At 42.6% G+C, this 26405-nt stretch overlaps 1 protein-coding gene across 1 annotated transcript in view; it reads right to left on the bottom strand.

Annotated features, from left to right (window-relative positions):
* The window catches only part of LOC139315025 (trichohyalin-like), a 55962-nt gene that overhangs the window by 5071 nt on the left and 24486 nt on the right, over positions 1–26405 (bottom strand). The window contains exons 3-16 of the mRNA XM_070941047.1: positions 16152–16223; positions 15919–15983; positions 15187–15333; positions 14915–15055; positions 14538–14675; positions 14076–14169; positions 12565–12615; positions 4302–4373; positions 4069–4133; positions 3337–3483; positions 3065–3205; positions 2688–2825; positions 2226–2319; positions 715–765 (exon numbers count right to left, since the gene is read on the bottom strand). Coding sequence (XP_070797148.1) covers positions 715–765; positions 2226–2319; positions 2688–2825; positions 3065–3205; positions 3337–3483; positions 4069–4133; positions 4302–4373; positions 12565–12615; positions 14076–14169; positions 14538–14675; positions 14915–15055; positions 15187–15333; positions 15919–15983; positions 16152–16223 — 1416 coding nt within the window. The remainder of the gene's footprint in view (positions 1–714; positions 766–2225; positions 2320–2687; positions 2826–3064; positions 3206–3336; positions 3484–4068; positions 4134–4301; positions 4374–12564; positions 12616–14075; positions 14170–14537; positions 14676–14914; positions 15056–15186; positions 15334–15918; positions 15984–16151; positions 16224–26405) is intronic.

Here is a 26405-nt window from a genome sequence, read left to right as displayed (position 1 = left end):
AGTTACAGAATGATATCTCATTTTGTTTATGTCTAGGTAGGGCAAATTCACATGGGCTGTGGACCAGTAATATGTATTTTTAGGAAAAATGCTTCCTCTTCATACATCGCACATAGAAACAGAGGCGTGCATCTAAAATTGTTGTCATTGCTGACTGATCTAATTTCTAAACTAATGCTTAAATGCATTTCTTCAGCTAGCTCCTTGGTGACAGCTTTTCTGATATCTCACTTGGCTTGAGATTTCTTGATAGGCTATCAGGGAAGACTATTTAACTTTGATGGTTATCTTCCTGAATCATCCAGCTCTCACTGGCATAATTCCTAGTTCACAAGGATCTCTTTGTTTTAGTGAGTTGTTGGTACAGGTGACACAGCCTGTATGGCATATGCAATCTTGGTCTATCCTTTCTTTGTCCGTGCTCTACGGTTGTCTATCCATTCTTGGCATTTTGGCATAAATCATGCTTGTCGTTTGGCCCTTCTTTCCTTTTCTTCCTCCATATCAATCGCTTCTTCTTTCCTTTTTCCTTCCACTCTCTTTCTTTTCTCCTCCCACCCAACTTAAGGCAGCGTCTAGATAATCGCTATTGTTGATGACAAGCGTTCATTGGTTATGAAGCTCCTGCTGTAATACCAACGTCCATTAGGAAAACAGTATGCCACTCACTCCAAAAAGGCCCAAGAAGTTTTGGAAAACCAAAACAATAAATACTTGCTGATAGGTTTCCAGTTTGTACATTTGGTCATCTTGATCCCAGTAACCCTAGAAGCAGCAGAAATGAGAGACAAGTCTGTACCAAGATGGGATGGGATGGGAGGTTTCAGGCTCTTCCCCATGGAGGTGATTTAAAACTATCTCAAGCTACTCATTCACATATTGCACGATTTCTTCAGGACGTTTTCTATGCATTCCAAGAGCCATTCTTTCTGGCTTCTTCCGGGGATTCTCGTCTGAGGTTTTTCAGAGATGGTTGTAGCCATGCTTGCATATCTGTTTTGGATGCACTAGGACCATTCTTTCTGAACTTGCTAAAGATGCTTGAAGCCATCCATCCACCCATAAGTTTCTTTCAGAGCAAGCAGGTTCTACCCAAATCACCCTCTCCTTCCTCTTTACCATGCTTGTTTTTGATTCCTTAGAGTATTTGAGATCCTGGATGCCCTTAATAGATGCTTCGGGACATTCCCGAGTACCTAGATGGGGTGCTTCAGGTCCTTCCCCTTTGAAGCTATTTACAGATATTTCAAGCCATTTTTGGCATCTTGCTTGTATGTTTCAGGACCTTTTCCAAGTTTTTCAGGGATCGTTGAAGCCATTTTTCCAGTTGCGGTATGGGTTCTTCAGAAAATAAAAAGCTTTCTAAGGATCCTTGAAGCCATTGTAAACTATTTTCCACGGGTCCTTCGGAACATTGCTTCTTGAGGTTTGCTATTGATTTTTCAAACCATCTCTTCCTCAGAGTTCTTTTAATCTCTACCGTGGACTTCTGTAGATCCTGAACGCCTTTCATAGAGGCTTCAAGCCATTCCCGAGTACCTAGGCGTCCTTCCTCCTCAAGATTCTTTATAGATATTTCAAGTCATTTTTTGGCATCTTGTTTAGATACTTTAGGACCTTCGTCTTGCAGGTTTTTTAAGGATTGTCGAAGCCATTTTTCAAGAACTGGTCTAGGTTCTCCAGAAAGTGACAGGCTTTCTAAGGATCCTTGAAGCCATTCTAATCTATTCACCAGAGATCCTTCAGGACATTGCTTCTTGAGGTTCTCTATTGATTTTTCCAGCCATCCCTTTTTTCTGGCTCGACTTGGATTTTTGTAGATGTTGAATGCCTATAATAGATGCTTCAAGCCATCCCTGCACATCTAAATCGCAGGTTTCTGGCCCTTCTTCTTGGAGATGATTTATCGATGTTTCTAGCCAACCATTCACATCCCCCCTGGATGCCTCAGCACATTCCTTCGGGAGGTTGGTGGTGGATGCTTTAAGCCATTCGGGCAGGGTGTACAGTTCAGAGGAATCCTCTTTCAGGATTTTCAGCGATTGCTGAAGCCACCTCAGTATATTTTGCCCGGGTTCCTTAGATGTTCTGATTTTAAGGCTGTCTACTGAAGCCTTAAGCCATTTCTTATTTAATTGATATCTCAAATTGATTTGAGGCTTCGTTTTGTCTTGAGCTTCTGTCTTGTTTTCGGTAATGTCTGCCCTTGTTTGGCAGAGACTCACAGAGCCTCCTTTGCTCTCTCTGCTGCTGGGTCTCTGCTCCATCTGGTCTCGGTCCATCATTAAGGGGCAGCGGCCCTTCCTCAGTTGTGTCTCTCTAGAAAAAGCCAGAAGGTTAGATGTGAATCTGGACCAACAACAAAGCATTCTTAATTTAAAAAGGATGGGAACTGCTTTGATGTCAGGAAACTCTCACTCTTGTGTCTAAAGTGTGTAGAAGTGTATGAATATTGTTGGGCAGCGGGGGTTGGAGGTTAAAAGATCTCTCCTATACATATCTTCCCATTCACTTCCATGAGATTAACTCCTAGATTTGTATATGTAAAAGTATAATGAGCCATAATTCATTAATTTCTTTCTGAAGTAAGGAGATGTTCAGGTTTTCCCAAGCTTTCTAAGATAAGGGGAACCTAATGTGAAATTCTGGAACAGGAAATTCATGGTGGCTATCTAAAAATTTCTCACCTCCACAGTCTTATTTCGTACTCTCGGCAGAGCTCCTCTTTCTCGTCGGTCAACTCAATATTTTTGAAGGTCAGGACCTCTGTTTTCATTTCGAGCTCTTTGTTTTCTATCGCTAGCTTTGCTATTACTGCTCTTTTTCTGTAAATTATGAGGACAAGAGATATTAGCCCTCTTCATTTTTTACTTGAATTACTAAGCATACCTACATTCTTAATTATTTTTGCATTCCATTATACCTATTGCTCTTCTCTTATTCAGTTATACATACATATAAAAGAATGGAACATTTCTTTCATCCGGTATATCTGGCTTAAGGGCTCTAATAAATAAATTTGAATTGGAAAGAAAAAATCAAGTTCGATCTAAACATTTCTCACCTATAAAATTCTTCTTTAAGGTCATTATTTTCCCGTAGGAGCTCTGCATTTTCTCCAGCATATTTTTTAAGCTTGCAGCTGAGACTCTCATTTTCTCGTCTGAGTTTGTCCAGCTGCCCAGGCTCATCTGAACTCTTTTCCCTGTAAAATATCACGAGCAGAGTGAAATTAGCCCCCTTAGGTTTTTTTTATTTGAATCATAATACTCGTTTAACATTAAAACTAACTGAAATAGCTGAGAAAGGAAGAGGAAGTCAGGGTTACTAGCTCACCTGCTCAGCTTTTCTTCATACTCTTTGCAGAGTATGAAGAGTTCCTCTTTTTCTTTGGCCAGTTGCAGATTTTTATTCGTAAGCTCCTGAATTTTTAATTCCAGCTCCTCTTTCTCTGTCAGGAGTTTTGACATTTCCATTGTCTTTCTGCAAATTATGAAGATCGGAGAGAAATTAGCTCCCTTTGTAAAAGAATGAGCTTTTTTACTTGAATGATCACTCCTTTTCTTCAATTAAAACACATTAAAAATACCTTCATGGGTGGGTGCGTGCGTGCGTGCGCTTTCGTGCGCCACGTTTGTGTGTGTACGTCAATGCACAGGAAATAATGCTTTGACCATTTATTTTTCTTTTTTTCTAAATATGTTCCATGAAAGGCACAAACAAATTCAAAATGATTTTCAGAAGCAAAGTAAAGTTATGGATGTAGGATATGGGGAAAGTTCTCACTGCTCACAAATGCCTAACTGTCGACATATTTCAACAAGTTGGTCTCTCAGAGATAGTAGTACCTTGTTTATGAGGGAGCGTATATTAATTGTATCAATACCCTTGTTATCTCGTGCTCCGCCGGACCTTGTTTATGAGGGAGCGTAACAAGGGTATTAATAAACCCTCAAGATAATAAACAGCAAAGTGTTACTAAACTCTTTTCAGAAGTCATTCTGTAGTGTAGAGGATACCTAAAATGTTTGTGCACCACATAAAGGTATGGCGTATGCCATGACTTACGCATAACTCTGGTTCCTCGCTCTCTTCAGATCTACTTCCAGTCTTTCGGTTTTGGTGTGAACAATCTAGAGAAACAAAAGTACATCACAAGTCAGGAATATATTTCCATATCAGCCCACTCCCTACCCCCACCCCCACTACCCCATCACTCACACTGGGCTTCTTCCCCTCTTATTACGACGTGAATTATTTAATCCACGCTCAAAAGATTCCTCACATGCTAGATGGCTTACCTGATGGGAACGCATCCTTAAATTTAAATCCTGGTCCAGCTGCATCCTAATATTTTCTGGACGCCTGGAAACCTAGCAATTCCGTGAAGAATGAAAAACATAAAATGAATTGTAGATGTTTGCTTGATAATTTTCTTCCTTACGAAAATTTCTTCAAGGAGATACATTTCATGATCATGAGAAGAATTACATGAATTTGTTTTCCATTAATTCTCTGTGATGTCAGTGTAAAGAGGATATTACTTTAAAGTTCCTCTTTAGGAAAAGAGTCAGGGGTGTAGACAAGCATATTTGTGCATATTAAAATCATGCATTCCAAGATGAGCACACACATGTGCAACTCCCAATTTATTGCTGTAGATGTTCAATACAGGCAATAAAGAGTATTCCGGCTGGGATAAAAAAAGAAAGACCTAGTTTTAGTTAATTTGTTTAGGAAACGTAAAAGACAGTGGTTCAAACCAAATATGAATCATCTAAATTTTATGTTACTATTGTATAGGGCCAAAGAAAGTAGCTAATGTGGCAAGGAAGGAACGAACCAAGAATTAGCACAAACTCTGATAATTGCCATTCTTTATTAGAAATTACAAATAAACTAGTTTGTATTGAATAGGGGTGTGTGTGTGTGGATCTCATATATGTAATGGAAATAGAAAGCGAACATGTACACTATCTAAAATATGTTGCACATGCATTATTAACAATTACCTCAGCACGTCTCCGTTCTTCTGTGGTAGATGACAGAAGAGGAAGTCTGGATGTTTCTTCCTGCCATGACAAAATACCCCATTTACAAAAACAAACAAATTGACAGCCACTATTTTTTCTAACAACAGCTCTATGTGACTTGGGTTGTTGTTAAAGATAGTTTCAGCTTCAAATCTGCGGTGCCAACTGTATTTCTGTCATCTAAAGTTTGCACCCCGGCCTGGAAGATTTTGATGTTTGTCCACAACTGGAGCAGCTTCTTGGATGAGAATCTAAACATCTTCAAGGAAAACAAAAAAGAAAGTCCTGCTTCCTCTTGAAAAATTCCCATTCCTATTCTTGGGAATAGGAATGGGACAGATAGGGAGTCCTTCTACTATATCCCCAAACAGCCCTTTCATTTTAAGTGCAGAGAAAACGAAAAGTACTCCTGCTAAAAGTCATGTAAAACCTCCATTAGCAACTTGGCCTATTAAATATGTTAAATCAATACTTACAATGACCTAAGATAGCTCTGCAAGTTCATTGATTCATTCATCCAACTTATTTGGCTGCCCAAGTTGCAATAGAGACTCTGGGTCTCTCTCTTTGCTTTCCTTCCACTTGTTTGTGTTTGATTCTCAGGGACTGACCGACCGACCTATTTACCTACCCACCTACTACCCACCTACCGACCGACCGACCGACCGACCGACCTAACTATTCAAATTTCTATACGTTTTATCACACTTGAGAATAGCATTTACTGCGACAGCCTATGAACAAATGTTTTTTCTTACCTCTTTTTGGAGACGTTTCATGGTTTCTCTTAATCTTCTCAACAAATGGTTTTCCATCGCAAAATCAGTGATGGAAACTAGAAGGTAAGGTAATAGGTGAGAATGCAGAATAGCTTTAACATTTTTATTTCAAAAATTGGAATGTAGATCTTGAGACACAATGTCTACAATAGCACATCATTTTTAAATTATATTTGCCCTCCAGGTCCTCTAATCTGATCCTTTAGGACAGGGCTGTGTCAAGCTCCCAGCCCGTGGGCTGGATGGGTCACATCCTGGCCACAGCCACACCCGGTTTAGTGAAGGAGAAAAAAAGTCCAGATATGTCACGTGATGCCGCCGTGACGACGTGACTTAAAGACAGAGCTGTAGCCAAATGCAGCTTCCTCAAGAGTGCCTTTTAAACTCTGGGAATGATGCAGGAAAAGGCCATCTCCCATCTGCCTAATAGTTTAGTCTCCAAAGAGCAGTGGAGCTTCTTGTTTTCTCCCGCAGACTTCAACGTCTGCTGAAACGCATTCTCTTCACATTCTCTTCGGTAGTCAGGCTCTAAGTGCTTGAAAAGGCAACTCCCTTTGCCTCCCCTAATAACTGAGGGAAACACAGTCCAATCTTCCTGGATAGCACCTGGTCGCCCATCCCTCTCCAGGACTTTTCACTTTCCATATTATAACAAGAAACATCAACACTAACTTTGTTTTCAAAATGTAAATCCTACTATGTAGGAGATACAACCATGGACCTGCTAAACTACTGTATCTAGAATGATCTATATAACTGGCCGTGTTATAATATTCCCCATGAAAAGTCTTTTAATTTAAGGAACTTTTTTCCTTTCAAACCACAACAGACGCTAACAATTTCTAGAGGTAAAATTTTTGATTTAGCGCGTGAGAAAAGTGTTCACTTTTTCCCCAAATGCCAATCTGCAAAGGTAGCCCAACAAGTTGCTTTCTCACAGTTTAGGCGGTACTACTTTTTGTGAGATTGATTGCGATCACAACTGCATCAATAAAATTTGCAATAGTGATGAGAGCTTCATATGAAAAACAAGCTCATTGTTTTGCGGCCACCAACAAATAGCAGAGGTCTTCTTGGTATTCTATTTAAAATGGGGATTAGCAACAAAATTTTACAAGGTGCCAAGCAAACAAGTCATCAAGGCTTGGTGCTATGGGGTGATGACATCTCAGTGGTTTCTCTCGAAGTGTGAACTGTGACACGCTGGGTCCTCCTTCCGGAGGTGTGTCCTTACCAGGATCCTCAGCTCCTCGACGCTTCAGCACCTCAGCACTTCAGCACCTCCGCACTTCAGCTCCTCGACGCTTCAGCACCTCAGCACTTCAGCACTTCCGCACCTCAGCTCCTCAGAACCTCAGCACTTCAGCACCTCCGCACTTCAGCACTTCAGCACCTCAGAACGTCCGCACTTCAGCACCTCAGCACTTAGCTCCTCAACACCTCCGCACTTCAGCACCTCCGCACTTCAGCTCCTCGACGCTTCAGCACCTCAGCGCTTCAGCACTTCCGCACCTCAGCTCCTCAGAACCTCAGCACTTCAGCACCTCCGCACTTCAGCACTTCAGCACCTCAGAACGTCCGCACTTCAGCACCTCAGCACTTAGCTCCTCAACACCTCCGCACTTCAGCACCTCCGCACTTCAGCTCCTCGACGCTTCAGCACCTCAGCGCTTCAGCACTTCCGCACCTCAGCTCCTCAGAACCTCAGCACTTCAGCACCTCCGCACTTCAGCACTTCAGCACCTCAGAACCTCAGCACTTCAGCACCTCAGCACTTAGCTCCTCAACTCCTCCGCACTTCAGCACCTCAGCACTTCAGCACCTCCGCACTTCAGCTCCTCAGCACTTCAGCACCTCCGCACGTCAGCACCTCCGCACCTCAGCTCCTCAGCGCTTCAGCGCCTCAGCGCTTCAGCACCTCAGAACCTCAGCACTTCAGCACCTCCGCACTTCAGCACTTCAGCACCTCAGAACCTCAGCACTTCAGCACCTCAGCACTTAGCTCCTCAACACCTCCGCACTTCAGCACCTCCGCACTTCAGCACCTCCGCACTTCAGCTCCTCAGCACTTCAGCACCTCCGCACGTCAGCACCTCCGCACCTCAGCTCCTCAGCGCTTCAGCGCCTCAGCGCTTCAGCACCTCAGAACCTCAGCACTTCAGCACCTCTGCACTTCAGCACTTCAGCACCTCAGAACGTCCGCACTTCAGCACCTCCGCACTTCAGCACCTTAGCTCCTCAACACCTCCGCAATTCAGCACCTCAGCTCCTCCGCAACTCAGCACCTCAACTCCTCAACACCTCAGCACAAGGATTGGGATCCTGGATATATATATATGTAGCAGTCAAAGTCATCACAATCAGTGTTTCATGACACGGTCTACTATGTCTTAATCTTTTATTTAGCTGTGGATAGATGCTAGAGGTGCAACTTGTATGCCCCACAGTGTCATGGCAGATAGCGGATACCCCCTCCTATGCCCCCTCGTGCTCAAATCAATCAATGGCTGTCCACTATCGTGTGGTATTGGAGCTTGGGCTACAACCCCATTGAAACATTCTTTCGCTTTTTACTAATTTCAGAACAACCTCAAAAATGCTTGGCTGTTTATCAGGCTTGAGTTTAGGGGTGCTTCTACTATGTCCATTATACCAAATGCCCTTTGCTTCTGGAGTGCGATGGAGTGGAACCATTACAGGGCACGAAACCATCTCAGTGGGTGGGGTCCTTTCTGCAACAATGACTATCTTGAGGTCGCACCATTTCAACAAGTGTCCATCTACTAAATGACCACTCACAAATGATTCCAAAAACTCTAATCATTTCTCAATTTCTAGCATGTGTCTGCTTTGTTTCATCCCTCTGGTGAATTACCATCCAACTTTACCATCCTATTTTGCCTGTGGAGAAATCCTTGGGACACATCTGTGCCAGGAACACAACAATGGTTACTTTTCTCAAGTGGCAGATTGCCCATGTCAAGGGTGGAACAGATTTATGTGACTCTCTTGATTCTTGGAACAGTTCAGCTGTGGGCAAGGTGGCTGAGGGAGGGTCGTCCTGTCTCCTCTCTTGTCTGTGGGGAGGCCTTTTAACTCTAACACGATGACATGTCGAGAGAGTTACTGATTAGTCTCGTAAAGAGAATTTTAAAGGGAAAGGAAATTACTGTCTCCAGAAGAACCTGAGAGAGAGTCCATCTTGCCTCTGGTGCTTCAGAAGACAGAATCAAAAGATGGAAGGGTTTCAGCTGGACATTAGGAGAACATTCTAAAGCGAAGGGAGAGAAGATTAGAGAATTGACAGCCATCAATTTTTCCTCCCAACTGTGGACATCAAAGCCCCCACTTTATCGACCCCATTGGGTCTGAAAAAGACAGTTAAGCTCTAGGCAGCTTCAGAAGAACATTGGCTCTCCTTGGAGATCTTAAGCTAAGTCTAAGAAATTTTAGAATGGTTCCACAAGGACAAATGTAAGTAAACCACCAAAGTTGAGAGTTCAGATCAATTGTGATGCAGCAGTCAAGGTATTAGATGAGGAACAAGGAGCCTCTCGGTTCAAGTCCAACCATAGACGTTCCTGGGTGACTTCCTCACACTTTCTCATCCCTTTATCTCACACGGTTAATGGATGGAGGGAAAGAGGAACAAAAACTCTCCGGTACCATGAGCTCCTGAACATGAAGCAATACAGGCTGACACAAACACCTCCCAAATTCCAACTGTGGGTTGTGCAGAGGTGCGCTCCTGCATGCGCACTATGGGTTCAGGCTTCCTAATGGGAAATGGGGGAAGGCAAGGCACATACAAGCAGGGAATGTTAAAATTTGCTGATGTATAAAAGGAACACGTATGCAACTGTCCCTGAATAACAGACACATACGTTCACTCTTATGCAGTGCCAGAGTAGTCTGCTCAAGCTGTAAGTCCAACCCTGAATTCTGTTGTGCTAATTGTTAGTTGAGAAGATTCTGTGCATAGTTTCAGCGTTCCGACGGGACCTTTGCGAGTTGACACATAGACTGTTTAGCATTAAATCAGTTTAATTGGACCTTCGTGTGTGGACCTGGTCTTTCCATCAGACACCTTGTTGTCAAATTTTTGCCATTTCATCCCTGGTCATAAATTAATTATTCATGTCATCATGTGACAGCTTTTACATCGTCACTTTTACTGCATAATCTTTTTTTCATTGAATGACCTCTCATTTTCTTGATGCTTATAAAGTGGCCTTGTTGCAGTCTCCAAATGCTTTGGTTTTTCTTAAGGGAGTAGATTATTTTATGCAACAGATAGTAATGTACTCAGCCCCTAGATCCTATTGCAACTTCCCCAGGATCAAAACCAGATTTACTTTGCGATTGCTCGTACGTAGTGGGCTCTCAGCTCCTTGTAACTGATTCATGGTGGATATGAATTTCTGACTGACTGAAAAGTTGTCTGACTTTTAAAACGCATCCGTGCGGTGTGTGCCTCCCTTTACACTGCATGCGGAGGGATTGTAGATGAGAATAACCACGATTTGAGTGAAAGTTCCCCTTTTAGAGATTGGGCCCTATGCAAGGCCAGACCCATATTGGTGGTCTCCCCCAGATACCTTATGGATACAGTTGATTTCTGGTGGGAGCCTAATTTGCAAGGGATCTTGGCCTCTTGGCACAATTGCATCTGAATAGGAAATTTGTTTAGGTGGCTCCTTTGTTTGATTGTTAATTTACATGTTATTCAAAGTAAATAAATCTGATATGATAAATCAGATATGTTTACGTGTCTGTGTGTGTTTTTCGCAAAGTATCAGGCAATGGCCCAGGGGCCAGATAAATGGCTCTTTGAGAATCCAAACACAACGAACAAACCAGTTAACGAGGAGATTTCAGGCTTTATTAAGTACCTGTAGAACAGGGATGTCAAACTGGCGGCCTTCAGGCCGTATGCCCCATGCACAGGCCATGCCCACACCAGCTCCCCAAAGGTAAAAAATGTCACGGAACGTCACGTGATAGCAACGTGCTGTAGAAGGCAAATTAAATAGACGAAAGCATCAAGTCTTAGAAGTCATTTCGCTTCTCAACCAAGAAGGTTCTTCAGGTCTGATTGGATGGTGGGAATGGAAGGATTGATATTCCTTGCAGACAGCTGGGCATTTGTATTCTTTTAGAGAGTTGTTGAGGCCACTTGGAGGTTTGCTTGGTCCTCAGGGTCACCTGAGTAGTGCAAATGGGTGGGGAGCCTTTTTCGACCTGCTGAAAGGGTTCCTGCAGTCTGCACTTTTTCTGGAACTCCCTTCATACTCCTGCACCATCAAGTCCAATGATGGCTCTTTTGCTGCTGGGAACCCCATTTCAAGCAATGGTGATGCTCTGAGGCCCTGGGCGTACAGCCCCACACAACAGACAAGACCGTGGTCCATAACTGTCGGACGGGCATGGAAGTCTGACACGTTTCCTGATAAGGCATCCCCTTCCTTCCACATAGGCTGCATTGTTATGCTAGCAATGCTGCACTCAGGGGAGCACTTCTGATTTTGGTTGATTCCTTTTCACCTTCAAAGCTTCCAGCTTTCACATCTGGCTTTTCGATGAGAGCGGCATGTGGTTTCCTATATGATTTTATACACGTAGGTCAGTTGACTCCAAACAAACAAAATGATCAACGGTGAAGACCCATTTGAAATGGTCCAAAAGAGTAGCGCACATGCCGAAACTTCTCCTGTAAGAATCAGGTGAAAACACGGCATTTCTCTCAAAAGGAGGGCTGCAGATGTTCCCGGATTCCAGCCTCGGAGAGAAGGCCCATGAGCTGGGAATTTCTACCCCCAAAATACTGGAGGCCCACAGATTCTCCACCAGAGATGATACAGTATTCACAGTGCTTCTCATCAAGATGCTTCAGAAATCCTTACCACAGCCATGACGAGTAAATCTGTCTTGTTCTTTTCCTAAATGTGCTGACCTAGGCTATCATGGCTTGTTTAAGATATCTGTTGAGTTCATGGGGAAGCTATTTCCAGACCTTCTGATCCGTGAACTAACCTCTTAGTTACAGAATGATATCTCATTTTGTTTATGTCTAGGTAGGGCAAATTCACATGGGCTGTGGACCAGTAATATGTATTTTTAGGAAAAATGCTTCCTCTTCATACATCGCACATAGAAACAGAGGCGTGCATCTAAAATTGTTGTCATTGCTGACTGATCTAATTTCTAAACTAATGCTTAAATGCATTTCTTCAGCTAGCTCCTTGGTGACAGCTTTTCTGATATCTCACTTGGCTTGAGATTTCTTGATAGGCTATCAGGGAAGACTATTTAACTTTGATGGTTATCTTCCTGAATCATCCAGCTCTCACTGGCATAATTCCTAGTTCACAAGGATCTCTTTGTTTTAGTGAGTTGTTGGTACAGGTGACACAGCCTGTATGGCATATGCAATCTTGGTCTATCCTTTCTTTGTCCGTGCTCTACGGTTGTCTATCCATTCTTGGCATTTTGGCATAAATCATGCTTGTCGTTTGGCCCTTCTTTCCTTTTCTTCCTCCATATCAATCGCTTCTTCTTTCCTTTTTCCTTCCACTCTCTTTCTTTTCTCCTCCCACCCAACTTAAGGCAGCGTCTAGATAATCGCTATTGTTGATGACAAGCGTTCATTGGTTATGAAGCTCCTGCTGTAATACCAACGTCCATTAGGAAAACAGTATGCCACTCACTCCAAAAAGGCCCAAGAAGTTTTGGAAAACCAAAACAATAAATACTTGCTGATAGGTTTCCAGTTTGTACATTTGGTCATCTTGATCCCAGTAACCCTAGAAGCAGCAGAAATGAGAGACAAGTCTGTACCAAGATGGGATGGGATGGGAGGTTTCAGGCTCTTCCCCATGGAGGTGATTTAAAACTATCTCAAGCTACTCATTCACATATTGCACGATTTCTTCAGGACGTTTTCTATGCATTCCAAGAGCCATTCTTTCTGGCTTCTTCCGGGGATTCTCGTCTGAGGTTTTTCAGAGATGGTTGTAGCCATGCTTGCATATCTGTTTTGGATGCACTAGGACCATTCTTTCTGAACTTGCTAAAGATGCTTGAAGCCATCCATCCACCCATAAGTTTCTTTCAGAGCAAGCAGGTTCTACCCAAATCACCCTCTCCTTCCTCTTTACCATGCTTGTTTTTGATTCCTTAGAGTATTTGAGATCCTGGATGCCCTTAATAGATGCTTCGGGACATTCCCGAGTACCTAGATGGGGTGCTTCAGGTCCTTCCCCTTTGAAGCTATTTACAGATATTTCAAGCCATTTTTGGCATCTTGCTTGTATGTTTCAGGACCTTTTCCAAGTTTTTCAGGGATCGTTGAAGCCATTTTTCCAGTTGCGGTATGGGTTCTTCAGAAAATAAAAAGCTTTCTAAGGATCCTTGAAGCCATTGTAAACTATTTTCCACGGGTCCTTCGGAACATTGCTTCTTGAGGTTTGCTATTGATTTTTCAAACCATCTCTTCCTCAGAGTTCTTTTAATCTCTACCGTGGACTTCTGTAGATCCTGAACGCCTTTCATAGAGGCTTCAAGCCATTCCCGAGTACCTAGGCGTCCTTCCTCCTCAAGATTCTTTATAGATATTTCAAGTCATTTTTTGGCATCTTGTTTAGATACTTTAGGACCTTCGTCTTGCAGGTTTTTTAAGGATTGTCGAAGCCATTTTTCAAGAACTGGTCTAGGTTCTCCAGAAAGTGACAGGCTTTCTAAGGATCCTTGAAGCCATTCTAATCTATTCACCAGAGATCCTTCAGGACATTGCTTCTTGAGGTTCTCTATTGATTTTTCCAGCCATCCCTTTTTTCTGGCTCGACTTGGATTTTTGTAGATGTTGAATGCCTATAATAGATGCTTCAAGCCATCCCTGCACATCTAAATCGCAGGTTTCTGGCCCTTCTTCTTGGAGATGATTTATCGATGTTTCTAGCCAACCATTCACATCCCCCCTGGATGCCTCAGCACATTCCTTCGGGAGGTTGGTGGTGGATGCTTTAAGCCATTCGGGCAGGGTGTACAGTTCAGAGGAATCCTCTTTCAGGATTTTCAGCGATTGCTGAAGCCACCTCAGTATATTTTGCCCGGGTTCCTTAGATGTTCTGATTTTAAGGCTGTCTACTGAAGCCTTAAGCCATTTCTTATTTAATTGATATCTCAAATTGATTTGAGGCTTCGTTTTGTCTTGAGCTTCTGTCTTGTTTTCGGTAATGTCTGCCCTTGTTTGGCAGAGACTCACAGAGCCTCCTTTGCTCTCTCTGCTGCTGGGTCTCTGCTCCATCTGGTCTCGGTCCATCATTAAGGGGCAGCGGCCCTTCCTCAGTTGTGTCTCTCTAGAAAAAGCCAGAAGGTTAGATGTGAATCTGGACCAACAACAAAGCATTCTTAATTTAAAAAGGATGGGAACTGCTTTGATGTCAGGAAACTCTCACTCTTGTGTCTAAAGTGTGTAGAAGTGTATGAATATTGTTGGGCAGCGGGGGTTGGAGGTTAAAAGATCTCTCCTATACATATCTTCCCATTCACTTCCATGAGATTAACTCCTAGATTTGTATATGTAAAAGTATAATGAGCCATAATTCATTAATTTCTTTCTGAAGTAAGGAGATGTTCAGGTTTTCCCAAGCTTTCTAAGATAAGGGGAACCTAATGTGAAATTCTGGAACAGGAAATTCATGGTGGCTATCTAAAAATTTCTCACCTCCACAGTCTTATTTCGTACTCTCGGCAGAGCTCCTCTTTCTCGTCGGTCAACTCAATATTTTTGAAGGTCAGGACCTCTGTTTTCATTTCGAGCTCTTTGTTTTCTATCGCTAGCTTTGCTATTACTGCTCTTTTTCTGTAAATTATGAGGACAAGAGATATTAGCCCTCTTCATTTTTTACTTGAATTACTAAGCATACCTACATTCTTAATTATTTTTGCAATCCATTATACCTATTGCTCTTCTCTTATTCAGTTATACATACATATAAAAGAATGGAACATTTCTTTCATCCGGTATATCTGGCTTAAGGGCTCTAATAAATAAATTTGAATTGGAAAGAAAAAATCAAGTTCGATCTAAACATTTCTCACCTATAAAATTCTTCTTTAAGGTCATTATTTTCCTGTAGGAGCTCTGCATTTTCTCCAGCATATTTTTTAAGCTTGCAGCTGAGACTCTCATTTTCTCGTCTGAGTTTGTCCAGCTGCCCAGGCTCATCTGAACTCTTTTCCCTGTAAAATATCACGAGCAGAGTGAAATTAGCCCCCTTAGGTTTTTTTTATTTGAATCATAATACTCGTTTAACATTAAAACTAACTGAAATAGCTGAGAAAGGAAGAGGAAGTCAGGGTTACTAGCTCACCTGCTCAGCTTTTCTTCATACTCTTTGCAGAGTATGAAGAGTTCCTCTTTTTCTTTGGCCAGTTGCAGATTTTTATTCGTAAGCTCCTGAATTTTTAATTCCAGCTCCTCTTTCTCTGTCAGGAGTTTTGACATTTCCATTGTCTTTCTGCAAATTATGAAGATCGGAGAGAAATTAGCTCCCTTTGTAAAAGAATGAGCTTTTTTACTTGAATGATCACTCCTTTTCTTCAATTAAAACACATTAAAAATACCTTCATGGGTGGGTGCGTGCGTGCGTGCGCTTTCGTGCGCCACGTTTGTGTGTGTACGTCAATGCACAGGAAATAATGCTTTGACCATTTATTTTTCTTTTTTTCTAAATATGTTCCATGAAAGGCACAAACAAATTCAAAATGATTTTCAGAAGCAAAGTAAAGTTATGGATGTAGGATATGGGGAAAGTTCTCACTGCTCACAAATGCCTAACTGTCGACATATTTCAACAAGTTGGTCTCTCAGAGATAGTAGTACCTTGTTTATGAGGGAGCGTATATTAATTGTATCAATACCCTTGTTATCTCGTGCTCCGCCGGACCTTGTTTATGAGGGAGCGTAACAAGGGTATTAATAAACCCTCAAGATAATAAACAGCAAAGTGTTACTAAACTCTTTTCAGAAGTCATTCTGTAGTGTAGAGGATACCTAAAATGTTTGTGCACCACATAAAGGTATGGCGTATGCCATGACTTACGCATAACTCTGGTTCCTCGCTCTCTTCAGATCTACTTCCAGTCTTTCGGTTTTGGTGTGAACAATCTAGAGAAACAAAAGTACATCACAAGTCAGGAATATATTTCCATATCAGCCCACTCCCTACCCCCACCCCCACTACCCCATCACTCACACTGGGCTTCTTCCCCTCTTATTACGACGTGAATTATTTAATCCACGCTCAAAAGATTCCTCACATGCTAGATGGCTTACCTGATGGGAACGCATCCTTAAATTTAAATCCTGGTCCAGCTGCATCCTAATATTTTCTGGACGCCTGGAAACCTAGCAATTCCGTGAAGAATGAAAAACATAAAATGAATTGTAGATGTTTGCTTGATAATTTTCTTCCTTATGAAAATTTCTTCAAGGAGATACATTTCATGATCATGAGAAGAATTACATGAATTTGTTTTCCATTAATTCTCTGTGATGTCAGTGTAAAGAGGATATTACTTTAAAGTTCCTCTTTAGGAAAAGAGTCAGGGGTGTAGACAAGCATATTTGTGCATATTAAAATCATGCATTCCAAGATGAGCACACACATGTGCAACTCCCAATTTATTGCTGTAGATGTTCAATACAGGCAATAAAGAGTATTCCGGCTGGGATAAAAAAAGAAAGACCTAGTTTTAGTTAATTTGTTTAGGAAACGTAAAAGACAGTGGTTCAAACCAAATATGAATCATCTAAATTTTATGTTACTATTGTATAGGGCCAAAGAAAGTAGCTAATGTGGCAAGGAAGGAACGAACCAAGAATTAGCACAAACTCTGATAATTGCCATTCTTTATTAGAAATTACAAATAAACTAGTTTGTATTGAATAGGGGTGTGTGTGTGTGGATCTCATATATGTAATGGAAATAGAAAGCGAACATGTACACTATCTAAAATATGTTGCACATGCATTATTAACAATTACCTCAGCACGTCTCCGTTCTTCTGTGGTAGATGACAGAAGAGGAAGTCTGGATGTTTCTTCCTGCCATGACAAAATACCCCATTTACAAAAACAAACAAATTGACAGCCACTATTTTTTCTAACAACAGCTCTATGTGACTTGGGTTGTTGTTAAAGATAGTTTCAGCTTCAAATCTGCGGTGCCAACTGTATTTCTGTCATCTAAAGTTTGCACCCCGGCCTGGAAGATTTTGATGTTTGTCCACAACTGGAGCAGCTTCTTGGATGAGAATCTAAACATCTTCAAGGAAAACAAAAAAGAAAGTCCTGCTTCCTCTTGAAAAATTCCCATTCCTATTCTTGGGAATAGGAATGGGACAGATAGGGAGTCCTTCTACTATATCCCCAAACAGCCCTTTCATTTTAAGTGCAGAGAAAACGAAAAGTACTCCTGCTAAAAGTCATGTAAAACCTCCATTAGCAACTTGGCCTATTAAATATGTTAAATCAATACTTACAATGACCTAAGATAGCTCTGCAAGTTCATTGATTCATTCATCCAACTTATTTGGCTGCCCAAGTTGCAATAGAGACTCTGGGTCTCTCTCTTTGCTTTCCTTCCACTTGTTTGTGTTTGATTCTCAGGGACTGACCGACCGACCTATTTACCTACCCACCTACTACCCACCTACCGACCGACCGACCGACCGACCGACCTAACTATTCAAATTTCTATACGTTTTATCACACTTGAGAATAGCATTTACTGCGACAGCCTATGAACAAATGTTTTTTCTTACCTCTTTTTGGAGACGTTTCATGGTTTCTCTTAATCTTCTCAACAAATGGTTTTCCATCGCAAAATCAGTGATGGAAACTAGAAGGTAAGGTAATAGGTGAGAATGCAGAATAGCTTTAACATTTTTATTTCAAAAATTGGAATGTAGATCTTGAGACACAATGTCTACAATAGCACATCATTTTTAAATTATATTTGCCCTCCAGGTCCTCTAATCTGATCCTTTAGGACAGGGCTGTGTCAAGCTCCCAGCCCGTGGGCTGGATGGGTCACATCCTGGCCACAGCCACACCCGGTTTAGTGAAGGAGAAAAAAAGTCCAGATATGTCACGTGATGCCGCCGTGACGACGTGACTTAAAGACAGAGCTGTAGCCAAATGCAGCTTCCTCAAGAGTGCCTTTTAAACTCTGGGAATGATGCAGGAAAAGGCCATCTCCCATCTGCCTAATAGTTTAGTCTCCAAAGAGCAGTGGAGCTTCTTGTTTTCTCCCGCAGACTTCAACGTCTGCTGAAACGCATTCTCTTCACATTCTCTTCGGTAGTCAGGCTCTAAGTGCTTGAAAAGGCAACTCCCTTTGCCTCCCCTAATAACTGAGGGAAACACAGTCCAATCTTCCTGGATAGCACCTGGTCGCCCATCCCTCTCCAGGACTTTTCACTTTCCATATTATAACAAGAAACATCAACACTAACTTTGTTTTCAAAATGTAAATCCTACTATGTAGGAGATACAACCATGGACCTGCTAAACTACTGTATCTAGAATGATCTATATAACTGGCCGTGTTATAATATTCCCCATGAAAAGTCTTTTAATTTAAGGAACTTTTTTCCTTTCAAACCACAACAGACGCTAACAATTTCTAGAGGTAAAATTTTTGATTTAGCGCGTGAGAAAAGTGTTCACTTTTTCCCCAAATGCCAATCTGCAAAGGTAGCCCAACAAGTTGCTTTCTCACAGTTTAGGCGGTACTACTTTTTGTGAGATTGATTGCGATCACAACTGCATCAATAAAATTTGCAATAGTGATGAGAGCTTCATATGAAAAACAAGCTCATTGTTTTGCGGCCACCAACAAATAGCAGAGGTCTTCTTGGTATTCTATTTAAAATGGGGATTAGCAACAAAATTTTACAAGGTGCCAAGCAAACAAGTCATCAAGGCTTGGTGCTATGGGGTGATGACATCTCAGTGGTTTCTCTCGAAGTGTGAACTGTGACACGCTGGGTCCTCCTTCCGGAGGTGTGTCCTTACCAGGATCCTCAGCTCCTCGACGCTTCAGCACCTCAGCACTTCAGCACCTCCGCACTTCAGCTCCTCGACGCTTCAGCACCTCAGCACTTCAGCACTTCCGCACCTCAGCTCCTCAGAACCTCAGCACTTCAGCACCTCCGCACTTCAGCACTTCAGCACCTCAGAACGTCCGCACTTCAGCACCTCAGCACTTAGCTCCTCAACACCTCCGCACTTCAGCACCTCCGCACTTCAGCTCCTCGACGCTTCAGCACCTCAGCGCTTCAGCACTTCCGCACCTCAGCTCCTCAGAACCTCAGCACTTCAGCACCTCCGCACTTCAGCACTTCAGCACCTCAGAACCTCAGCACTTCAGCACCTCAGCACTTAGCTCCTCAACTCCTCCGCACTTCAGCACCTCAGCACTTCAGCACCTCCGCACTTCAGCTCCTCAGCACTTCAGCACCTCCGCACGTCAGCACCTCCGCACCTCAGCTCCTCAGCGCTTCAGCGCCTCAGCGCTTCAGCACCTCAGAACCTCAGCACTTCAGCACCTCCGCACTTCAGCACTTCAGCACCTCAGAACCTCAGCACTTCAGCACCTCAGCACTTAGCTCCTCAACACCTCCGCACTTCAGCACCTCCGCACTTCAGCACCTCCGCACTTCAGCTCCTCAGCACTTCAGCACCTCCGCACGTCAGCACCTCCGCACCTCAGCTCCTCAGCGCTTCAGCGCCTCAGCGCTTCAGCACCTCAGAACCTCAGCACTTCAGCACCTCTGCACTTCAGCACTTCAGCACCTCAGAACGTCCGCACTTCAGCACCTCCGCACTTCAGCACCTTAGCTCCTCAACACCTCCGCAATTCAGCACCTCAGCTCCTCCGCAACTCAGCACCTCAACTCCTCAACACCTCAGCACAAGGATTGGGATCCTGGATATATATATATGTAGCAGTCAAAGTCATCACAATCAGTGTTTCATGACACGGTCTACTATGTCTTAATCTTTTATTTAGCTGTGGATAGATGCTAGAGGTGCAACTTGTATGCCCCACAGTGTCATGGCAGATAGCGGATACCCCCTCCTATGCCCCCTCGTGCTCAAATCAATCAATGGCTGTCCACTATCGTGTGGTATTGGAGCTTGGGCTACAACCCCATTGAAACATTCTTTCGCTTTTTACTAATTTCAGAACAACCTCAAAAATGCTTGGCTGTTTATCAGGCTTGAGTTTAGGGGTGCTTCTACTATGTCCATTATACCAAATGCCCTTTGCTTCTGGAGTGCGATGGAGTGGAACCATTACAGGGCACGAAACCATCTCAGTGGGTGGGGTCCTTTCTGCAACAATGACTATCTTGAGGTCGCACCATTTCAACAAGTGTCCATCTACTAAATGACCACTCACAAATGATTCCAAAAACTCTAATCATTTCTCAATTTCTAGCATGTGTCTGCTTTGTTTCATCCCTCTGGTGAATTACCATCCAACTTTACCATCCTATTTTGCCTGTGGAGAAATCCTTGGGACACATCTGTGCCAGGAACACAACACTGGTTAATTTTCTCAAGTGGCAGATTGCCCATGTCAAGGGTGGAACAGATTTATGTGACTCTCTTGATTCTTGGAACAGTTCAGCTGTGGGCAAGGTGGCTGAGGGAGGGTCGTCCTGTCTCCTCTCTTGTCTGTGGGGAGGCCTTTTAACTCTAACACGACGACATGTCGAGAGAGTTACTGATTAGTCTCGTAAAGAGAATTTTAAAGGGAAAGGAAATTACTGTCTCCAGAAGAACCTGAGAGAGAGTCCATCTTGCCTCTGGTGCTTCAGAAGACAGAATCAAAAGATGGAAGGGTTTCAGCTGGACATTAGGAGAACATTCTAAAGCGAAGGGAGAGAAGATTAGAGAATTGACAGCCATCAATTTTTCCTCCCAACTGTGGACATCAAAGCCCCCACTTTATCGACCCCATTGGGTCTGAAAAAGACAGTTAAGCTCTAGGCAGCTTCAGAAGAACATTGGCTCTCCTTGGAGATCTTAAGCTAAGTCTAAGAAATTTTAGAATGGTTCCACAAGGACAAATGTAAGTAAACCACCAAAGTTGAGAGTTCAGATCAATTGTGATGCAGCAGTCAAGGTATTAGATGAGGAACAAGGAGCCTCCCGGTTCAAGTCCAACCATAGACGTTCCTGGGTGACTTCCTCACACTTTCTCATCCCTTTATCTCACACGGTTAATGGATGGAGGGAAAGAGGAACAAAAACTCTCCGGTACCATGAGCTCCTGAACATGAAGCAATACAGGCTGACACAAACACCTCCCAAATTCCAACTGTGGGTTGTGCAGAGGTGCGCTCCTGCATGCGCACTATGGGTTCAGGCTTCCTAATGGGAAATGGGGGAAGGCAAGGCACATACAAGCAGGGAATGTTAAAATTTGCTGATGTATAAAAGGAACACGTATGCAACTGTCCCTGAATAACAGACACATACGTTCACTCTTATGCAGTGCCAGAGTAGTCTGCTCAAGCTGTAAGTCCAACCCTGAATTCTGTTGTGCTAATTGTTAGTTGAGAAGATTCTGTGCATAGTTTCAGCGTTCCGACGGGACCTTTGCGAGTTGACACATAGACTGTTTAGCATTAAATCAGTTTAATTGGACCTTCGTGTGTGGACCTGGTCTTTCCATCAGACACCTTGTTGTCAAATTTTTGCCATTTCATCCCTGGTCATAAATTAATTATTCATGTCATCATGTGACAGCTTTTACATCGTCACTTTTACTGCATAATCTTTTTTTCATTGAATGACCTCTCATTTTCTTGATGCTTATAAAGTGGCCTTGTTGCAGTCTCCAAATGCTTTGGTTTTTCTTAAGGGAGTAGATTATTTTATGCAACAGATAGTAATGTACTCAGCCCCTAGATCCTATTGCAACTTCCCCAGGATCAAAACCAGATTTACTTTGCGATTGCTCGTACGTAGTGGGCTCTCAGCTCCTTGTAACTGATTCATGGTGGATATGAATTTCTGACTGACTGAAAAGTTGTCTGACTTTTAAAACGCATCTGTGCGGTGTGTGCCTCCCTTTACACTGCATGCGGAGGGATTGTAGATGAGAATAACCACGATTTGAGTGAAAGTTCCCCTTTTAGAGATTGGGCCCTATGCAAGGCCAGACCCATATTGGTGGTCTCCCCCAGATACCTTATGGATACAGTTGATTTCTGATGGGAGCCTAATTTGCAAGGGATCTTGGCCTCTTGGCACAATTGCATCTGAATAGGAAATTTGTTTAGGTGGCTCCTTTGTTTGTTAATTTACATGTTATTCAAAGTAAATAAATCTGATATGATAAATCAGATATGTTTACGTGTCTGTGTGTGTTTTTCGCAAAGTATCAGGCAATGGCCCAGGGGCCAGATAAATGGCTCTTTGAGAATCCAAACACAACGAACAAACCAGTTAACGAGGAGATTTCAGGCTTTATTAAGTACCTGTAGAACAGGGATGTCAAACTGGCGGCCTTCAGGCCGTATGCCCCATGCACAGGCCATGCCCACACCAGCTCCCCAAAGGTTAAAAATGTCATGGAACGTCACGTGATAGCAACGTGCTGTAGAAGGCAAATTAAATAGATGAAAGCATCAAGTCTTAGAAGTCATTTCGCTTCTCAACCAAGAAGGTTCTTCAGGTCTGATTGGATGGTGGGAATGGAAGGATTGATATTCCTTGCAGACAGCTGGGCATTTGTATTCTTTTAGAGAGTTGTTGAGGCCACTTGGAGGTTTGCTTGGGGGTCACCTGAGTAGTGCAAATGGGTGGGGAGCCTTTTTCGACCTGCTGAAAGGGTTCCTGCAGTCTGCACTTTTTCTGGAACTCCCTTCATACTCCTGCACCATCAAGTCCAATGATGGCTCTTTTGCTGCTGGGAACCCCATTTCAAGCAATGGTGATGCTCTGAGGCCCTGGGCGTACAGCCCCACACAACAGACAAGACCGTGGTCCATAACTGTCGGACGGGCATGGAAGTCTGACACGTTTCCTGATAAGGCATCCCCTTCCTTCCACATAGGCTGCATTGTTATGCTAGCAATGCTGCACTCAGGGGAGCACTTCTGATTTTGGTTGATTCCTTTTCACCTTCAAAGCTTCCAGCTTTCACATCTGGCTTTTCGATGAGAGCTGCATGTGGTTCCCTATATGATTTTATACACGTAAGTCAGTTGACTCCAAACAAACAAAATGATCAACGGTGAAGACCCATTTGAAATGGTCCAAAAGAGTAGCGCACATGCCGAAACTTAGCTGACACTTCTCCTGTAAGAATCAGGTGAAAACACGGCATTTCTCTCAAAAGGAGGGCTGCAGATGTTCCCGGATTCCAGCCTCGGAGAGAAGGCCCATGAGCTGGGAATTTCTACCCCCAAAATACTGGAGGCCCACAGATTCTCCACCAGAGATGATACAGTATTCACAGTGCTTCTCATCAAGATGCTTCAGAAATCCTTAACACAGCCATGACGAGTAAATCTGTCTTGTTCTTTTCCTAAATGTGCTGAAAGAAAATAGCCGGGAAAGACATTTGCACTGGAGCAATGGCTGATATAATTAATGAAAGAGTAGAAGATGTGGCAATTTGAATTGATAAAATTTACAGGGTTAACTCCTGGGTGGCCAGACAGAGGCAGTTACCAAGAGATGTGGTGATTTATTTTACAACGAGGAAACTCAGAAATGATATTTTGCAGGCTTCTTACAAGAATAAGATTCAAGTGGCTGGACAAGAATTAGTGGTCCTGAAAGAGATCCCTACCAAGATGTTAAGAGGTAGAAAGGACTTTGGCTTCTTGGTAAATGAATTGAGAAACCGGCAAGATGGGATGTTCCAACTGGTTTAATAGTGAATTATGGTGGAGAAAGATACCGTTTAAATACAGTTTGGAAGGCAAAAATTTTTATGTTAATGTCCTAAAGGCTGGATACCCACCCTCACCAGGGGGGGGGGGCAGAAAGAAAATGGAAATGTTACAACAAGAGAAAGATGGAAAATAGATATAAACTTATGCTGAAGTTGCAGCTGGAGCAGGGGTGGGTTCTAATTTTTTTTACTACTGGTTCTGTGGGCGTGGCTTATTTTGTGGGTGTGGCTTAAAGGTCATGTGACTAGGTGGGCGTGGCTAGCTGGTCATGTGACCGGGTGGCCATGGCGATGTGTATAGGGACTACTCAGAGGGCTGAAAAGAGTCATTTCTGGAAGGTCCTCGCACTTACGACCCAACTCATTTGTTTGCTTTTAACACTGATCAGCTGTAGAGCAGCCCTTTGAAGCCCCGTGGCAAGAGTTTAAACAGTTTTTTTCCCTCTAGCCATTAGTTGGGACTCGGGAGGCAGCAGTAGATTGGGAGTGGGGCCAAATAAAGGGTAAGAATAACGTGGGAGGGTGGGGGGTGGGGGGGAGAACCAGTTTGGTGACGTCATATCATCACCGCTACCGGCTCGGCCGAACCGGACCGAACCGGGAGGAACCTACCACTGAGCTGGAGGAATTACCATGGAAGAAGATTTACTGCAATTAGGGGCCCACCCCCAACTCTTGAACCACCCAAGAAGATAGAGGAACCAAGAGAACAATGATTGACACGAGCAACCTTTAAACGTCAAGAACAGCAACTAAAAGTGCAACAATCCCAAGATTCATCTCAAGAAGTGGAAAAAACAGAAGCAGTGGGAGGGGCTAGGCTGAAGAGTAAGATTGAGGAGGATATTCAGCAGATGCTCGCAAAACTTTGAGGGGCCAAAGATAGCAACTAAATTTTTATCTTGGAATGTTAATGGTTTAAATTCACCACAAAAAAGAAAGAAAGTATTTCATTACTTGAAACAATTTAAGAACGATGTTATTTGTTTGCAAGAAACACATATCAGATTATCAGACCAAAAATATTTGATAAATTCAAGATTAGGTACACATTTTGTGGCATCAGCATCAGAGAAGAAAAATGGGTTAGTCATATATGTAAAGAAAGGACTACCAGCTAATCTAATTGAGGCAGATGCTCAAGGTAGATATATTGCAATTGAATTATTAACACAGAATGGAAAAATGCTTTTAATTGGAATATACGCACCCAACCAACAGCAAGATAAATTTTATAAATTTTTACATACCAAAATAATACAATGGGATTACAAATCTCTGATACTAATGGGTGATTGGAATGGTGTAATAGATACACAGAAAGACAAAAAAAGTCTATCAAAGATCTCAACACGTGCTAAATTACCTAAATCTTTTTTTGATATGATGAAAGATATGGAATTGAGAGACATTTGGAGAGAACGGAATGTTGAGGAATGAGATTTTACTTTTTTCTCCGATAGACACCAATCCTTTTCTAGGTTTGATTTTATATTTGTCACATGTAAATGCCTTATTCTCTAATATGTAAATAATGTATGAACGGGGTATCAGGGGTTAATTTATTCTTCACTTCTTAATGTATTCATACTTTACCACTCCCACACCTAGCTCCACCCATTGTATATATAAGGAGCTGCACGCAACCATTCCTTGCTTCTATCTGTGAATATTCAGTGAATATAGAATGCCTAGTGTAAATAAAGAGAGATATATTTGAACCCTTAACTCTTACTAGATTTATTGAGTCTGATCCTGAAAATATTGCAACAAGCTGGTAGCAGAGGATGGTTAATTGACTCAATAAAAAATTTAAATATGTCTAAGAGAGATAGGCCCAACACCAGGGCATACAGCAAAGAAATGGAAACGGATCGAGAAATAATCGATGAATCCACAAACGCGATTTCGAGAGAATCCGAAGAATACACCACTGAAGACGAAGAAATAATAAATGAAAATGATGACCGAGAGGAAATCAAAATAGAAAACAACGAACTCAGGTCAGAGATATTAAAACTATTAAAAAGCCAGAAGAATGATGAAAGCCTCATCGCGAACCTCCAAGATATGCTGAAAAACAGCGGAGCAGCGAAAGAGAAGCACATCACTACTGAAAAGCCAAAAGATTCAAAAATAGTGAGTGATATGATTACAGAAAAAAATACCATGAAGAAGAAAAACGGTGATCCCGCGCAAAATTTTGAATGGCAGCCATCTTGGTTTCAACAGACCTCCAGGGTGAGCGAAGCAGAGCCAATCAGAAAACTCGATTCAAAATTTCTGGCGCGAAAAACATTACTAGACAGTGAAAACGAAAAAGAAAAGTCAAACATCTCAGAAGAATCAGAATCCGAAAGTGAAGGTGATTCAACAGATACTCAGATAAAATCAGCAATGAAAACGCTTTTTGCTGCATTTGGGCCGAAACTAAAAATTACCAAAAAGTCAACTAGAAAGCAAGCGAGCAAGCCAACGCCTCAAAATCTACCCGCTCCCATCCTGACAACGAGAGCACCGACGCCTGAACCCAGAGAGCCCTGCAGATACCGCCCCACGCCACAGACCGATGTAAGCACCAACGCTCTCAAAAGAAGAAAAAGAAC

Source organism: Pituophis catenifer, unplaced genomic scaffold (genome assembly GCF_029215685.1).
Source record: "Pituophis catenifer annectens isolate HBS135680 unplaced genomic scaffold, rPitCat1.0.hap2 SCAF_3, whole genome shotgun sequence".
NCBI classification, from domain to species: domain Eukaryota; kingdom Metazoa; phylum Chordata; class Lepidosauria; order Squamata; family Colubridae; genus Pituophis; species Pituophis catenifer.
Note: the sequence above shows the minus strand (reverse complement) of the source record. Positions and strands in the feature narration are given on the sequence as shown.